The sequence below is a fragment of the Physeter macrocephalus genome, chromosome 1 (assembly GCF_002837175.3).
Source record: "Physeter macrocephalus isolate SW-GA chromosome 1, ASM283717v5, whole genome shotgun sequence".
Taxonomy (NCBI): Eukaryota; Metazoa; Chordata; class Mammalia; order Artiodactyla; family Physeteridae; genus Physeter; species Physeter macrocephalus.
In genome coordinates, this window is record NC_041214.2 from 76,411,464 (window position 1) to 76,430,708 (window position 19,245).

Here is a 19,245-nt window from a genome sequence, read left to right on the forward strand (position 1 = left end):
TCCTGCAAGGGACCTCTGGAGAATACATTCTAGAATTGTCCCAAAAAGAGGCAAAGAAGCTGGGCTGTGATACTCCAGCACCCTGTGACAGTCTTAGTTACAGCCCACCCCAGGAGTAGGTAAATTCTCAGGCCCTTCTGGGTTTTGATGTGTGTGGGTGTGCATGTGCACAAGCAGCGTGATTCCAGGAGCCTAGAGGAGGGTGGGAAGAAGAGCTGCAGTGCTGGCTTTTGAAGGTGGAGGGGCTGGGCTCTCTAGGCTCTGACGCTAACTCACCACGTGACTTTGTACAAGGGAGCAAACCTCAGTTTCCTCTTCTGTGGAATGATATAACAATAGTCCTGACCCCAGTGAGCTGCTGGGAAGAATAAGATAATTACCACTCACCAAGTGGCTGGAACAATACCCAGCACTCACTAAGGGAAGGCATCTCAGACCAGGTCAGAGGAATCTCGGCAGGCTGTGGGAGATACTGGGAACAGGCAGCCGACCGCACTCTGACTCACAAGCCGGGAACTGCCAGCATTGGGCTTGGTCCAGGCAGGTCCCTGCACGGCTGTGCACCACCCATTCAGCACAGAGTTAGGGCTAGGGCTGCTCACAAACTGCCTTAGAGTCATTAGCATGGTGTGGGCGCACAGTAGGAGCTCAATAAATGTTCATGGGTGAGAGAGGAAAGGAAGTGCTCCAAAGACTGTCCTTCCTCTGGGGCTTTTTTGTCCTGGTTTGGGTCCCAAAGTCCCAGCATTTCTCTGCTTTCCTCTGAGACTTTTTCACTGATTTTCTGCCACCTAAATAAACTCTCCTGGGCCCCAGACTCCGTGCTGAACACAGATAACGTGAAACTAAGGAGAAAACTACATATTTCTCATAGACCAAACTCCTAGGCCTCCTGCTGCTCTCCAGGAGATCCATGGATACACTTTAGCAAAGTTGGGACCCCCTGGGCAAAATGGGCCATCCCTAGGTTTCCACTTTAATAACAGTAATCGCTCACATTTATGTGTATAGCCTTTGTAGCGTAAACAGCATCATCTCTTTTGATTATTATACCCATTTTATAGGTGATAGACTGAGGTAAAAGTTAAGTGAATTGCCTAGGACCCTACTGGTCGTCGGCAATAGAATGGGGACCAGAACCTAGGACTTTGGGCTCTTAATCTGGAGCTCACCAGTGCACTAAAATCAAGAAAATCAGCAGTAATTCAAAGCCATCTTTAGGGGGTCAAACTAAGTGTCAGCACTGAGTGAACCAGACCACATTTTGCTCCCCGAGAGCACAGCTGGGTTAGTTACTAACCATTTCCCCCTTAGCTTTTACAGGAGGTAAATAAAATTTTTGTGTAATAACAATATTTTCTAGACAGACACTGACCAAGTCTCATGAGATTCTTGTAAAACAGAGGTGGCTATGAAGATCCTCTTTTTACAGTTAGAAATAATCTCAGAGTAGGGAGTCAGTTGCCTAATACTTCAGCAGTGAGTCAGTGCCAATCCCGAAATAGAGCTCTTCTCCCACAATAGCCATGAAGACAGCCATGGGCCCAAAAGTCTCCCGGAATGAAGTCAGGCCATGGCCCCATCACTCTGCCTGGGGTTTGCTCCCCACCAAGCTCTGCCAACCTCACTCCTGACTTCATTCAGGTCTCTACTCAGACGTCCCCTCCTCAGGGTGACCATCCCTGAGGCTCGGTCTAAAACAGTCACTTCCTAACATCATCTCTTTCGTTTTTCTTCATAACCCTGTAACAACCTGAAATTATATTACACATCTATTGTTAGCAAGTTTAATAATTGTGTCCCTGCTAGAATGTGAGCTGAGTGAGGGCAGGGGTTGTGCCATGTTCAACGCTATATCCCTGAGGCTAGAATAGTGCCTGGAACCTAGTGGAGACGCAGTAAATATCTGGAGAGAGGATAAATGAATGAATGAATGAATGAGCTTGTGCTTCTAGCCCTCGTATGTTTGCTTTTGACAGGAATCTGCACCTCCAAGAATTATCGAACACTCTCTGAAGGATGAGGCTGAAGAGGCTGCCCGTAGAGAACTCCCAGCACACCCCTGAGTCTAGGGCCTGGAGCTTAAAGAGGACACACCCACACCAGAACTTTCCACTCACAAATTCAATGAGTTCTTGATGCTCCGACAGTTCCTAAATGTCGTCCACTCAGGATTTTTCAACAGCCCAGCTTCGCTATGGCCCACCCCCTCCCCAGGCCTCCACACCTGCCACTGAACTTCCTGCTTCCTGAACCTATAACCCCAATCACAGTCCTATAAACAAATATTCACCTCCACCACCCCCACTCTCTCATTCTTAGACCAGCTCCACCCATGCTGACCCCTGCTCTGTTCATCTTCTAATCCCTTCGCCAACTCATTCAGAGCAGGAGCTAGCTCTTCTGCATCAGTGAGGTATTCAGGGTTTGGAAATAGCTCTAACACTGGTTGCAAACTGAGTTAAATTCTACTTAAGGTTATATGTCTATATGTATAAATTGGCTAAAAATATTTTAAAATTAGTAATCATGTGCTGCTCAATGAACATTATATTGTTAAGAAAGGATTATTGGATATAAACCCAATATGGCCAATCAAAGGGGTTTCCACTCCAAAGGAAGCAGGGAGTCAGCAGATGCAAGGGTGACCTAGCAAGGGATGACTTCACTATAGTACACCAGCACCTCTAAGCTGAAGACACCAAACCTTCTACCTGCCATTTCCTAAACAAAAGATGTATGTAGACATTTGGCTCAGCCAAGTTTCTGACCTCAAGCTGTTCCCTAAGCCCTACCATGTAGACCCTGTCCCAACACATGAGTCCTGCCCACATCCTTGGCCTGCAGACACTCCAGCCTCAAGGACAGTGGGTCTCAAAGTGTATTCCATGGACAGCTTGCATCAGAATTCCTGGGGTGTTTGCTAAGAATGCAGAATTCTGAACCTCACCCACCCTAGACCTACTGAATCAAAATCTCTGGCAGTGGGAATATGAACGTTATTTGGCTCACCCGGCCCCCACCCATAATTGTTTTGCAAACCAAAGTTTAAGAACCAATGCCCTAGAGAGAGGTCACCTCACTTTCCAACCCAGCTCCCCTTGGCTCACCCTGAGAATGAGGAGATTGGACAAAGGTCCAGGTCGAGGAAATAACTGGCTGTGGTTCTGGGACAGACTTGTCCTTGGAAGTATTCCCTCCCTGTAGATTCTCATCTTCTGAGATCCAGCCCTCCTAGAATTCCATGAGGCCTAGGGCTGGCCCCCAAATTGGAAGTGGGGATGGGGGTAGTACTCCTCTTCCACTTCCCAACCTGGTGGGGTTTTAGATGGAAGCAGGTCTTGTCTTGGCCTCTTAAGTCTTTCTCTAACTTAGCTGTTTATACAGAGCCCCTGCAGCTTATATTCAAGTAACACATTTCACTAGATCTAGTAGTTCTGAAACAGGATGTGGTGGCAAAACCCTATTAGTCACAAACAGTGCACAATTCCCTGTTCTTATCTGCTGAGCACATGTAAATCTCACACAACTGGAGGGATGACTTCAGAGAAGGATTGGGAGGTTCATGGGCATCTCTCTTTCCACTCCAGAGACATGACTAACAGCACTTTGTTTTCTCTCTCTGGGGCCTGGAGTAAGCTCCCTGAATTCACAGCTGCTGGCTCAGTATTTGCTCCAAGCTGACAGATGAGCTGGAACCCCAGAGCTGCCCCCACCTGACTCTAAACATCATCAGACCTCAAAAGAACTGCCTCTACTAAGCTCCTTGCCCAAGTTCACCATTCCTCAAGGATACTGAACATGTACCCCTAGGGGACCAGAATGCCAGCCATGTTTCTACAGAATCAGAGTCCCTCTCAGCCCTACTGGACCATTGCTGAGGCCTCTGCATGCCATGGATGGCCTCAGCCCAACCAAATTTGTGACAGAAAGAAGGGCTTGTATTGACCTGCAAGGTCAGGCAGGATCAACATCAGTCACAGCAAATGCTTGTGGCCAGAATTCAGCAATGATTCAGCCACAAAGATACAATGGGAAGTTCTTGTTTGGGCTGCCCAACATCATTCCTAATCACTTTAGGAGGAGGAACCAGATTTTCCTTTGGGGAATGACCCCTCCTCCAATACCAGTCTGGTAGGATGTCTCCCAAGCCACAGTGATTGGGTCACAGATGGGCATAGGAAGAAGCCAGTCCAATTGAAACCAATTCCAGAACTTTCTCTGGAATTATTGGGAAAGAGAAGCTCTCTTCCCACTGCAGTTGCTGAGCTGAGAGAAATAAAAGTTCAGAGCTGCTGGAGACCTTCTTGCTTCCATGTGTGAAGACCCCCCTGAGAGAGAGACCAACACAAAGGAGAGACAAGAGACAGACTCTGAAACTGAGCCCTGATGACATTATATGAGCACAATGATCCAGCTAACCCTGAAACCAATACCACTGGACTTTTAAATCACGTGAGCAAATAAATTCTTTTTTTATATGCTTGAACCAATTTGAACTGAATATCTGCCTTTTTTTTTTTTTTACGGTATGCGGGCTTCTCACTATTGTGGCCTCTCCCGTTGCGGAGCACAGGTTCCGGACGCGCAGGCTCAGCGGCCATGGCTCACGGGCCCAGCCGCTCCGCGACACGTGGGATCCTCCCAGACCGGGGCACGAACCCGTGTCCTTGAATCGGCAGGCGGACTCTCAACCACTGCGCCACCAGGGAAGCCCTGAATATCTGCCATTTGCAATGCACAGTCCTGACCGACACAATTGGACAAGAGAAATCCTGAATAAAAAATGGGACCAAATGCTAAAGAAGACTAAATAAAAAGTGCCCAGAAAAAGAAATGTTAAAGTACTCTCAACATTGCTATACAAGGCTCTTCACAGTCTGATCTGTGCACCCACTTCCCCATCCCATGATGTATCAATAGCTAGCAGTTTCCAACATGTGCCTCTGTTTACATCAACACCTTTGGGCTGCAGACAGGACTCTCCATGTACACTCTCTAGGGCCTATTTTTAATGTGTCTTTTCCCTCTATTAGATTCATGAGGATCTTAATGGCAAGGGTTGGATTTTATTTCTCTTTCACTTCTTATTTACTGGCCCATAGTAGGCACTCAATATTTGTTGGATGGATGGATGAAAAAGAAGCTACACATGCAGCTCAGTCCTATACTTGCTCCTGTAAGCCAAGTGGACTCCCCTTGTCTCCAAACCCACATTTCTCCTCTAACTGCCATGAGAATAAATAATAAGGACCTCCAAGACCAATTGATTGGAGCAAAGTATGTGTGTGAAGAACTATATTTTCCAGTGATTCTCTAAATCAGAACCCCAAGCCCATGGTGTTTATCCTAAGCCTTCCTACTCGAGATTTTACATTACAAAACATCGTGGTTGTTCTTCACCTTAATTTGCTTTTGCACATCTTCCACTTCCTTGCCCAAAGGTGAAACCTGGCTTCTGCTAACGAAACACTGCTTCCCTCACAACCCTCTTCAGTGAGGTCTGCTCTGATTCTCACTTCCCTTGGTCTGGGAGGAGAGTGAACATTTGTGCTTACTACCCACTGCCGCATCCTGACTAGGCTGTTGCCCTGGAGGCTCCTTGTCACTCTCTTTTTCCAAACAGTTTCCATCTCAACACCCCCCACCCCCCAGTACCCCACGTTGGTTTCCTTATGGCCTCCATGTCATTATCCAGAAATCAAGGATCAACCTCTGCTTAGAGATTTTTCTGAGCGTTCCCTGGCTCTCACCACTTAAAAACATGCGAACTGGTCCCAGTCCTCACCCCAAGGTATTCAAATGTTGAGGCTTCCCCAGTCCTAAAAGTTAACCCTCCTGTAACAGGGAAAAGATGATCATATATGTGTTCCAGACTTCTCCCACCACCAGGTGCCACAGAGGAATCCGGACTGCTAAGCCTGTTCTTTGGGCTTTTATGATACAGAATCCAGAGGAAAGTGGGAGGGCGAAAGGAGATCTTCTAGCTGGGGATGAAGAGGAGTTTTGAAGCAAGAGGCAAAGGAGGAGTTACCTCAGGCTGGGCTACCCTTAGGGCTGCCCAGACGGGGCCAGAGTTGGGGCTGACATCCATCTGCACTCACCAAGTCCTGAGCCCAGATGTGGACAGCAACAGTCCCCAGGGAAAGAAGCACATATTTCTAACTGGTCCAACCAGACAGAACTTTTAAAAATTCATACAAAGATATCCTAAAGGCCAGCAGCGATCAGAGATGTGGATAAGAGAGGGGAACAGATTTTAATAGCTGTGGTGTGTGTCTCCCTCAAAGTGTTAAAAACACACACACACAAGTTCAGAGCTTGAATTACTTTGAAATTACTTGTTATGGGACTTCCCTGGTGGTCCAGTGGTAAAGAATCCACCTTACAAAGCAGGGGGCGTGGGTTTGAGCCCTGGTCAGGGAACTAAAATCCCACATGCCTCGGGACAACTAAGCCCGCGTGCCACAACTGCTGAGCCCGTGCTCCTCAACTAGAGAGCCCGCATGCTCTGGAGCCTGCATCACAACTAGAGAGAGAAGAAACCCGCACGCCACAACTAGAGAGAAGCCCGCACACCACAGCTACTGAGCTCGTGTGCCTCAACTAGAGCCCAAGTGCCGCAAACTACAGAGCCCACATGCTCTGGAGCCCGCGCACCACAACTAGAGAGAGAAAACCCGCACACTGCAACTAGAGAGAAGTCCACGCACCACAACAGAGAGCCCATGCGCCGCAACGAAAGATCAGCATGCCTCAATGAAGATCCTGCGTGCCGCAACTAAGACCCGATGCAGCCAAAAAAATCAAGAAAATAAATAAATAAATAATAAACAAATCTTTAAAAAAGAAAGAAAGAAAGAAAGAAATTACTTGTTCTGTTTCCGGGTTTTGCTCTACAGTGGGGTAGCACGGGTGGGTGGAGGACTGGTAAAATTACACTACCTTCTCTTTCTCTTTCCAGTCTTGAAGCTCAGAGAAGTATGGTTTGTCTTCCAGTTTAGTTTGTCTTCCAGTCCCCCAGCCCTGATTTCTTCCTCCCCTTCTCACCATCCAGTGCTGCCCCCCTCCTTTCTGTCTGGCTCTCTGTTGTCTGGCTGCCTTGAGGGCCCTTAGAGAGGACTCAGAATGTCACTTGAGACTGTCTCCCCATCCCCACTGCCTCAGCCTTAATTCCGACCTCATTTCCTCTACCTGTAATTTCTGCAACCATCTGAGGGTCTCCCTAGATAATCAGAGCCTCTACATCGCCATCCAAAGGGTTAACAGAGAGGTTGGATCACTCTCCTCATTAAAAACTCTTCCCTGGCTTCCCACTTCCTATAAGGTACATTTCAAACTCTCCATCCTAACCCAACAAACTTTTCATGCTACCCTACCCTGCCCATCTCTCTTGGCCTTCTTGGCCCACACATATTCTTCACTCCAACTTTAATCTTCTACCTGTGGTCCCTGTCCTTACGCTGCATGATACTTTCCCAGATGTGGCTTTTTTTGGCCTGGAACACTGCTCCCTTTCTCCCCTTTTCTTGGTCCCCTTGGCCCAATGCCTACTCATCATTTAAAACTCTGCTCAGATATCACCTCCTCCAGGAAGCCTTCGCTGACTGCTTTTTCTCCAGTCTGACTTTGTCACTGGCAAAGCCCACTGGGGTCCCCAGGGAAAAATAAGATGGAATCTAGCTGATAAGATAAGGTCTAACGTCTTCTTTTGTGCTTAGTTTGCCTGTAGGGGGTCGTGTGCAGAGGCCTTGCACCTAACTCGTTGGATTAGAGTTCCCTGGGCAGAAGCACCGGGCTGGTCACCTCAGCTCCTAGGCTGTGAGCAGAAGCGCTGCGCTCAACACCGCAATTCACGAGGGCGGTGGGCCGTGTGCAGAGACGCTGTGTGCCCTGAACTGCAATTCGTAGTGAGAGCAGCGCACCTGCGCCAGCCCAGTGAGAACTCGGTACCCTCTCCTCCGAGGAGAGCCTTATAAAAGCAGCCCCACCCACGGCCTCTCGGGAGAGTGTGTGCTCTAGAGTGACAGCTGGCACTTCTCCATTCTCTGATCAAAGAATAAACCTTTCCTTTGCTTCAGAACCAAACTCGGTCTCGTTCTATGGGCACGAGCGACACCAGGCAGGAGGACCCTTGTTGGGGCACGACTCTAAAGGGTCGGTAACAATTTCATGCCCCTTCCATAAGCAGAGCTCTATCATATCCCTTATTACCCAGTACTGAAACACTGATTTACCTGTCTCTCTCTTCCAACTTATTGTGATTTCGAAGTCAAGCAAGAACCATAACTCATTCATCTTTGTACACTCAGTGCCTGGCCTTGATACATTTGTGCCGGTTGAATGAATGCGTGAATGGGTAAGTGGGTGGAATTTCACTAAACCCACTCAACACCATAGTACTGAAAGCTTACTATTTTGTGCCCCCAACCCCCAGATATTTGCACCTTAAGAGAGGTTATATGATCTGGTGTTCCTCAGTTAAAGGCCTACAGATCACTAGTGGTACACGAAGAAGTGTGGGAGGAGTGCAGCTTTTCACAGCAATTACTAAGAATTCTCCCCCGCTCCTTCTTCGGGGTCATCTGTAAAATAGACATCGTCTGCCAAGCCAACCTGCTATCCTGAGCTTTAAGGATACTGCCAGTCATTTGAGAACTTTCCTGAATTTCCTCATCTCCATTCTCTTTGTCCTGTTTCTTTTGCGTGCTGTGTCCACCAACCTCACCTTTCTGGAATTATTCACCAGGCATCTGCTCCTCCCCTAATTCCCCCAACACCAGCCCCCTGCAAGCCTGAGCTCGCTCTACATGGCGTGATCTCTTGAATGCCAATCAGCTCTTACTTGACCCTAGACCTAGATCATTATATGCAAAGCTGCTGATCGTTAATTTTTGTAGATCCCTGAGTGTCTCCTCAGAAAAAGCTATGATGCAACTTTTGGTTTGATTGTGTGGTTTTTGTTAGGTTTTTTTTTTGGCTGCATGGCATGCGGGATCTTAGTTCCCCAACAAGGATGGAACCCATAACCCCTGCAGTGGAAGCAAGCAGTCTTAACTACTGGACCGCCAGGGAAGTGCCTGACTGTGTTTTAAAGTCATAACAGTGTCAGCACTCCTGCAATTATTGTGGCCTTGAAGCTTTCCATAAAAGTTACATGTACTAAAAGAATAAAAGAATCCTTACAGCTGGCAGAGGACATATAGGTTGGCTAAATGATATTCTTTCATAGTAACAGCGATTTATCTTTATACAGAAATGGCTTCTCCAAAAGAACTTGAGACGGCTTATAGTAAAGCAGCAGAGGTATTATAAAATAAAACAGTAACAACAAAAAATAAGAAGGTAAGAACTAAGGAATTAAAGTAGGAGGAGAATATATCACAGAAACCTAGGCTAAGGAAAGCTAATGCACTGAGCTTCCTGACAGCCAAAGCAAATACAGAAGTATAACAAGTTGGCTAGTTAAAAAGTAAGCCAGGATCTGTTATCCGTCTTTAATGGAAATTTATTTTTCCTTTTGTCCAGTACCCCCCCTCCTCTTTCTGGAAAATGCTCTTCTCCCCACCCAGGTCCCACTCAAACTATGTGGTTCAAGTAGGAGCTCTCACCTTTTTATAGACATCTCTCTCTCTCTCTATGTCACACACACACACACACACACACACTCACCTCTTCATCTAACAATAGACTCCTGAGCTAAGCTGGGCTGACCGTTGTGCCCTATGTTCCTGACAGTGATTGGTCTAGGACTGGGTAATTGAATGGAACTGAGCCAATCAGTCTTTCCTGGGGACTTTCAAACTGAAGCTAGCCTCTCAGTTTCTCCCTAGAACAAAAGCTGGGAGAATTGAGTCTCAGAGCTGCCAAAAGGCAAATTCCCCATCATGAGGCAGAAGTGCACCTGAGTAATCCTACCTGAGAGAGAGAAGCCAAATGGGTGGGAAGAAATCTCCCTGACTGCATTCAAGGCCTTTGTTCCTCTTCCTCCTGGGCTCTGCTACATTCCGGCCCTTCCTATGCCTTGGTTATGTGGCCAAATACCTTCCTCTTTTGCCTAAGCTGGTTTGACTTTGAGTTCCTATCCCTTGCAACCAAGAGAATGCTGACTAATACAGGAACATTGAGCAATGAGATGGATGGTGAGGTCCAAGGAGGTTTTACCAAAAACACAGATGTTCTGCATCTGGCCATCTCTTCTCAGGGACTGTTTGGCATTTACTATATTAGAATTTAGTTCTGTAAAGGCATTTTCATAAAGAGACTGTTACATATCCATGTACTTGATGCAGGGATAAAGCTCAGAACTTAAGATGTAAATGATGAAAGTATTTCTCTGTTGTGTTTTAGTTGAATGCTGCACGGAACATTATTCAAAACTGGAGAAGAATATTTTTTTCTGTTCTTGATTGAAAGAAGAGCCACATGCCCTAGACACCAGGGTGGAGACGATAGAGCTTACATTTTATTGAAAATTCAAAAGACCTGATTGCACGTCTGCCCTAAGGCAGCAACCTCTGCCCAGCATCTTCCAATCCTAAGAAATGTCTGCAGGAGTCACTTTGTAGGCATAGCACATCTGTGTCCAGATGGTCACATGAGTGACCTATTGAATCCACAACACTCTGAAGTATTTGGATGTTCTCACTGCTCCTTCTAATTTTTCCTATGGTGACCACACTTTATCATCCTTCCCTTTTCTAAAGTTGTGCAATGGCCTCCCAACTCTTTGAGGACTTCCTGCTCTGACCAGGATGCCACTTAGTGACAGAACCTGCAGGAGGAATATCAAGTTTTTATTCATGTCAAACATTTACAGGGTGTCTGCTGAATGCCAGCTACTGCAGTGGTAGCTCACACTTTCAGCCTGATTCTAGTCCATATATGATGGATGATGCCATATACTCTCACAGGTATGCCCAGGGCTCCCACAATTTGGAGGGAGAGGAGGAAGGAAAGTACAAGTAATTGTCCTCTTGTCTTCTAGGATCTCAGAATCCTTATCTCTGATGCATATGTGACAAGAGCAGTGGAATTCCCCAATACTTGTTTATCTCATATTACTTTAAGCCCTATTCTGCCTCTGATGCAGGCCTGTCACATAGTCGCTGCATATAATGGACCCTTGGCAATTTTTGGTTGCCCAGCATCTGAAACCCTCCTGAGGTGTGGCAAATCTCCCTCTGAATGAGATGTAGTTTGTGGCAGAAGCCACTTCCCTATCTAGAAGCTGCAAAGCCTGATGCTCACTTTCCAGCTTGTCACAGTTAATACCCTAACATGTGTAACTCAGACCAATCAGCTAAACCAACACCAGGCTATGAAGTGGGAGCTGGCGGTGCAGAGGCAGGAACAGAGGAAAACCTGTTCTGGTAGAGGCAGCAGCAGCAGCAGCCTCCAGTTTCCCGAGACTGCAGTGGCAGCAGTGCCAGGGGCCACAGCCGTGCTAGCATTGGCCTTCAAGGTCCTGCAGCAGCAAGGGGGTCCTCCCCACAAGGGTTCTAGGCGGCTTTAGGTTGTGGTCCTGGCCACTGCCTCGCCTCCCTTGCTCCTGTCTGTTTTCTGAGTTTGGTACTCCAGCCTTCTGGAGGATTCTGTGAGTTACCTACCTACATCCCCTTCTCAAAAGAGCCAATTGATTTCTGTTCCTTGGAACTAAGAAATGTGACTTATTACCATGCATAAAATGTTTAGGCAAATAAATTTATGAGTGAATCTGTTTTATTATGTGTATTTCACAATAACCCACCAGGATAGGTAGACACAAATCATTAGCCTCACTGTATTGTTTTTTGGGTTTTTAAAATAAATTTATTTACTTATTTTTGACTGCATCGGGTCTTCGTTGCTGCACGCGGGCTCTCTCTAGTTGCGGTGAGCGGGGGCTGCTCTTTGTTGCGGTTGTTACGGAGCTTGGGTTCTAGGTGTGCGGGCTCAGTAGTTGTGGCGTGTGGGCTTAGTTGCTCCGAGGCATGTGGGATCTTCCCGGACCAGGGCTTGAACCCGTGTCCCCTAGCCTTGGCAGGTGGATTCTTAACCACTGCGCCACCAGGGAAGCCCAGCCTCACTGTATTGTTGATAATGGTGCTGAGCCTCAGAGGAGCCAAACGATTCCTCCAACATTTGCACAGCCAAGAAGGGGCAGGGTCTGGACTCAAATTCCAGTGACAGAAGTTTAAGATAGTGTTCTTTCCACTATATCAACAGTTATTGGTTCCAGCCCCAATGATGTCCCATAGGTTCTTGAGGTCCTATACTTTGAAAGCATACTGTCTCTTCACCTCACATCCTGACCTGCCTCCTTATTTCTCACTTAGCCCCTTGACCCAGGCCAGTGCCCTAAGGCGTGCTGGGTCTTTGCTACCATCATCTGTCAGCTCAGCCCCCAGACACAAACTGGGTGAGTGTTCCTACTATATCCTGCCTGTGCATGTGTGTGCAAGCACACAGAGGCAATAATTTTTACATCTTCTCCTCATTTTCAGCTTATGTAGACCACACTAGTGCATGGCAGGGAAGGGGAGTTAATGGTCTTGCACAGGAAATGTCCTAACAGCCATATTTCTGCCCAGTGGAGAGGTCTGTTTTCAATTTGGATCCCAATAGGGAAACCGTTCTTCCTAGCAAAGTGAATTCTCTGGAGGGTGAAATGGAGACAATGTTATCTACTTGTCGTTATTTAATTGCCAACATTGTGAAGATTAAATGAAATGAAAAAGAATCCAACAAAGTTCCTGGCATGCAATGAATGCTAAAAAAATGTTAGCCTTTCCACTTTCCAAGCTGTGAAAAGTACTTAATACAAGGTGTTTATTACTACATACTTTATGAAAACAAAATTTTGGAAGCAACCTATATTCACGATGAATGATTTTCATATTATGCTTCTGTTAAAAATGGTAGCTATATAAATAAATAAATAGTAGTTATGAAAACTATGGAGCACTATGGGGGAAAAATTATAAGAAAAAAGGGTGCAAAGCAAGATGCAAATTATACATAAACTATGGTTACAAGTATATTAAAATATGCAGATGACAAAAGATAGAAGAACAATACCAAAATGAAAATTAACTTTATCAGAAAGTTCCATAATCCCTTACCCTAAAATCTTGCAGCTGGATGTGCTTTGGCATACAGAATTGTTTGGCTATTACCATATCATGAATACCACATAGTACCTCCAGCACTCCTTAATCGAACACATTAGCACCTCAGCAGTGAATATATGAATAGTTGTCCTAAGTGAAATAATAAAGACTCTAAGTAGCCTCCTCTCAGTTCAGAAGAGGAGATGAGTGAGGTTCCAGTGGATTTGGCCATCTAATAAATTATGAAAAACTTTTCCGTTTGCAGCACTCTGGGGATTTTGAAATTGCAGATAAGAGATTATAGACCTATACTACTTAAATATTAACCACCATATTGGTTCTGCCAAAAGGACAGTATTAAAGTGTAAAATACAGAACCCAATGCCAGAAATACAATCATCAGTCCATTTGAGTTCATCAGCCGTACCCACTGTGGCAGTAGCAATCCTCAGTGTTTTTGCCATTAGCCAGATTTTCAATCCAGACCCAGATGGCTGTAACTCATCCTTGTTTATTCTATCACCTGCACTTACTGGCTCCTTTCTAGATATCTTACGTCATTATGGAGAAAATGCAAAGGATTACATATAAGCAGAAATTATGAGTAGCCTCTTGCCCCCCTTCTACCATCTAGTAATTGGTTAATATAGAATAATTATTCATAGGTTGTGCCCACAATACCCTTCCCATTCCTGGCCTTGTGCTTGATTTTTGTAGCTAGTGGTTAAAGTCCCTTTATCATAGCTTCAGGGAACCAGACCCAGAGACTGAGGTACTGAGGTGCAAGGCAGGGGCCAAGGAGCAGCAACAAAGGAGCTTGCTGTTGACAGCAGCCTGGAAGCTTATATATTCATGTAGGAAGAGCCAGTCATCACGTAGGACTGAGTAGCCTGATGACCCCTCCCTACATCAGCACTACCCCCTTCCCCTGCCAACCCTTGGAATCACAGCATGGTTGCCCTCATGGGTCAACATCAGAATGTGCCATATTCTGCAGTGAGTTGCTCGCCTGCAAATGGACAGAACCACTGGCTTAAATGGAGATCATTTGGGAAATGGGGCCCTGTATGCAGGATGCACAAGCCCTTCTAATGACTTTGATCTGGGGACCTGTCCAGAGACAAAACACAAATGGCAGCTTTGGAGCAATCTTATAAAAGACACTAGTAATCTTATAAACTTTTAAAAAATATTATTATAAATGTTAAATCTGTGCTTCCCTCGATTTATCTAAGCTTTATTCTCCCTCACCCTTTTCTCAGCCTCAACTCTACGTGTTTTCCCAGATTCCTCATTCCATTGCAGACTTTTAAATAGGCTCCCAAAGGGAACTACATTGTCTGAGTTACTAATATAGTTCCTATTTACAGCCACCGTGGTTACATATGCAGCTAGACAACAGCTGGGCAGCTGGTTCAGAGAAGCTGTATAGGGTAATGGAAGTGATAAGATAAAGAAGTGGTAGATCCTCTGATGCATTTGGACCACATGAAAGATCACTGTGGAGAGGCTGTGAGCAAAAGATACCCCGAAAACTAAGCAAATGGAAAAAAAAGTGAGTTATTAACTTCAGGAAAGACAAGAAGGTTTACAAGAAAGAAAATGTAATCATAAAACACAATTTGGCTCAACAGGAAACAATGTTTTCATAGATATAATGTAAACTCTTAATCCAAATGTATCAAAAATGTGATAACATTATATTGAGAGATGATAGGGAAGGGAAGGGAGTTACATATAAGTGTTAAATCCTTATCAGACCTACTAGAAAATTAATAAATGATGTCTAACATCATTTAGATCATTAACATCATTCTGAGAAATGAAGAAAGAGCAGTATAAGAGTATTTTGTAGAAATATAAATATAATACCAGACGAAACTGAAACAGCTAAATTTTGAAAATGGTGGGCTCTAGTGACCAAGACTGAAGGGTGGAGGAATTTTTGGTTTTCATTATAAGCCTTTAAATTCTATTTGACTCTTTGTTAACTATTTGCACATAGTACTTTGATAAAAATTAATTTTGATTTAAAAAGATATAAATGAAAGTTCCAAAGGCTATGAAATGAGAGTTCATAGAAATAGAACTGCAGATGACCCTTAAACATATGAAAAGATGTTTGACCTTATAAAAAATAAGAGAAATACAAATTAAAACTAACCTGAGATACTGTTTCTCATCTATCAGATTGGGAAAAACCCCAAAATTAGATGCCATCCTCTTTTGGCAAGGCCATGGGGATTGCAAAATTATTGAACCCCTATTAAGAAGAATCTGGCAATATCCATTAAAACCGCAGATACATTTCTCTTTGACACAGCAAATCCTCTTCTAGAAATGCACCCCCAGACACTCCTGAATGCATATGAAATGACGTATAAGATTATTTATTATAACATTGTTTATAATAGCAAAAAATTCGAAACAATCCAAATGTCTATCAATAGAGGATTGGTTAAATAAACTATGGTTCAATCACTTAGTGGAAAATATTTATGTTCTCAATGAATAAAGAAAAAAAACCCTACATAATTTTACAACCAGCCTGAGGCCCTCCAGAGCACAGAGGGCTATGTCAGAAGCTTCTCAGACAGAGCAGACTCTTTGCCCTTTCAAAGTCTGAACATAAGAGGAACTTGGCTACCAACCCTTTTCAAAACCTTAGAAACAAAGCAGGACAGGCGGTGAGGCAATGTCAGACTTACTGTCAGTCCTAGGTCCAAATCTCGCTTGGGCACTGCGTTAACTGAGACACTCCAAGTTTTGGTTCCTCATCTGGAAATGGGGAGACAACTCCCCACCTCAGGGGGGTTGTCATGAGGATTAAGTGAGACAGTGTATGTGGCACAGGTGGCACAGGGCCTGGCCCACAATAAGTGTTCAACAACAGAAGTTATTTTTAATAGTAGAAACAAAAATGAAATGAATGAATCCCGTCTCCAGGACTGTGGTCATTATAGGAGGACAGTCACCTTGGAAATACCAAAATAAGAATCAAAAGAGAATGGAAGGAATTTCCCTTCATAACCACGCAATTTGGGAAGAGACTCTTCATCCACAGGCAGACACGTGTACCGCATGGCTGCCTCCAACTTCTCGTTGCCCGTTGCTGCCTCTGGGGCTGGCACACACTTTCCCTAAGCACCCTACATCAGCAGGGTTGGAAGGACCTGGGCCCAAACACCTTCTATTTAGACTGAGAAACCCCAGGACTGGAGAAAGCATTGATGTACTCAAGAGCACACAGCCAGCGGTCCTGTTTCATAGCCAGGTCAAGCAGCTAATGAAATTGCTAATCGGGTATATATTTTATAATAGCAGTTTCTAGTGACCCAAAACAAAAAAATTAAACCTGAAAGTGAGTGCTCAGCACATCAGCTAAGTTGACTCTCATTCATTTCTGAAAGGGGTTGTGATCAATGTGAAATCATATGATCAATATTGGTAGAGTGAATAATGTGTTTATCTATGTCAACCCAGTGTTATGGCCATGCCTACACTTTACCTTTTATATACTTCTTGTGGAATAAAGCCTCCAATCTAGGGGCAGTTTGTACTGCAATAAAAACAAAAATTTCTAGAATGTGCCCAATCCTTGCTCCAGCAATGACTAGATATGTAATGTTGGGTTTTCATTTCCTCATCTGTAAAAGGGCATATCAGCCACCTTCATCATGCTGTTGCAAAAATAAAATCAGATAACTGTCTGTCTGGCATATAGCAGGCCCTGCTTCCTACAAACCCATATATCCTCTTGCCTCATATACATACGGGACCTAATCAGTCCCACAACAACCTGTCGACCTTGCTTTTTGAATTCCAAAGATTTTCCCCTAAGCATATCAAAAAATGAAAAAATAAAATACCTTCCATGATATTTACATAGGTAAATAGTTTTTAATTTCCTCAGCCAGAACAAAGAGTTAAGAAGAATCTTATTAAGAAGAATTACAAGAGTATTTCTTTTTCAAGTTCTCCAAATACCTTTTGCTTCCACATTTCCCTTGGGGTCTGGTTCCCACCATGTCTACATCGATCTGGAGAACTCTGGATCCAGCGGAATTCACTGGGTTCCTGATTCTCCCACATTCCCACCCCCAAGCTTTTGCCCAATACACAGCTCTTAGCTGAACTAAGCAGAATGAGGCGAGGAATTTCAACAGAGATATATTGAGCATCTACGAGACGCTAGGCACTATGTGAGACTCTTTTCCCTCTCATCTTTAATTATCACAATAATCCTGAGAGGTAAGCATTATTGTCCCCATCTTACAGATGACGAAACAGAAACTCAGAGCATTAAGTGATTTGCCTCAAGTCACAGGCTCAGGAAGGGGCAGAGAGGGATGGAACCCAGATCCCTTGAATTTGTTGTGACTAGTGGCCTCTCACTTCCAAAGCACCTTTGTAACTGCTTTCCCTTCCTACCCACTCACTGCACTTAAACAGAAGCCTCTAATTTTCAGCAGATCATTGGATAACTTTGAGTGGCCACACTGTTTTCTCTACATCTATTGGTGAACAAAAACAGCATTATGTTTCCAACACACTAGTCAGGTGGTGGGGGGAAAATCCCCATAACTTCAGTAATTTTCCACCCTCTGGAACAAAGACATATACACATTAAGGTTCACCATAATGTATAAACATTAACTTTAAATGATGCAAGCTCTCTTAATATGACTTAAATTCTAAACTTTAAAGTTTAATAGCTTCCGTTTTTGAATCTTGAATAGACACACAAACAGAAATAAATATACAAACCGTAAATGCAACAGCCAACTAGTTACACTGGGGTCTCACATCAATACAGATTTCCCTGATGACCTGCACCCAATTTGACTCTGGTCTAGGCGTGCTGACCTGAAATAGTTGCTGGCCGCGGCAAGCACCACGCGGTGGCAGGAGAATTCCTGAATGTCCACACACAAGATGACATCTGTCAGAGCATTTTCCACTCGGAGGGTCTCCAGGCCATTCTGCAGAATTAAGGACAGTCCAGTGTCGTCAAATTTTACCTTATCCCCATTTAAGATTTCTACCAGGTCTCCCCTTTTCTGGGAGGGCTCATCTGTAGAAGGTGCCAGGGGCCCTTCCAAACTCTTCTCTACCACGTTGTCCATGGTCCAGGTGCCCCTTTGTCCTGCCATCAACATGCAGACTGAAGAAGTGCCCAAGTTTCAGGCAGGTCACATTGCAGAAGCTGAGCGGATTTCCTGTGCAGGGCCCTCCACTTATCACCAGCTGTCACACACACATAACAGGAAGTCTTGCACTTTCTCATCCTGTTACTACAAACGCCAGTAACTTCTATTCTTCTTCTTTCTGTAATCATCACAAGCTTAGAAATTACTTAGAAGGCTGTGTAGGAAGGGGCTCCAGTGAAAAGGAGTGGCTTGTCAGAGTCTGCTATTAGTGCTGTGTGGCTATTTCAGTCCACCTCCCCCCCTCACATCCGTGAGCAGGAAGCCTCTGGTTCTGGTTATTACATTCATACTTCTGGTGCTTCTGTATCCCAAGGTGTCAATGATGGGATGGACAGGGGACATTCCAAATTCTCCTCCTCCTTCCTCCCAGGAGTCTGAGACCCCATGATGTGCTCCAGACCAGTCCCTCGGGAACCTTGGAAAACCCACTTAGCTTTGGCATTCTCATTTCTATCAGCTCTGCATGTCACCTGTCTTTGTCTTCCTCCCTGCTCAGGGGAAAACAATGTCATGGCAAATATGAATGTTCCCCTTCCCCTCAAAATGTCTATTGTTTTAGATATGCCTCTGGGGGCAGAGAAGAAATGGTCTCCAGAAACTCCATCCCCAGGTTCTTTTCTCTTAGAAGACCAATCAGGGTAGGTCGACACCAGATTGCCCTAGGAAGTCTCAAATTGGCCTGACCTCACCCAGCATCTATTGGTCATGCATCTAGTAGTGGATCATGAAGTCTTTTCATTGCCTCTGCAGGTCTCCATTAAATAGAAATAACTGTCTTTTATTAAACTCCTGCTATATCCTAGGAAATGTATAGGAGTTAAGGTATTTTAATGCTTATAACAACCCAGTGGCACTAACATGACTTTCCTCATTTTATAGCTAAGGAAACTGAGTGGCAGGGCCCAGTTCTTGCCTCTAAAGCCCCTGTTTCTTCCACCACCACG

The 19,245-nt window shown here is 44.8% G+C and overlaps 1 protein-coding gene across 1 annotated transcript in view; it reads right to left on the reverse strand.

The window, feature by feature from the left end:
• Positions 1-18,250, reverse strand: part of KLHL6 (kelch like family member 6) — a 58,888-nt gene extending 40,638 nt beyond the window's left edge. Inside the window, exon 1 of the mRNA XM_007112625.4 lies at positions 17,958-18,250. Coding sequence (XP_007112687.1) covers positions 17,958-18,250 — 293 coding nt within the window. The remainder of the gene's footprint in view (positions 1-17,957) is intronic.
• Positions 18,251-19,245: the final 995 nt, after the last annotated feature.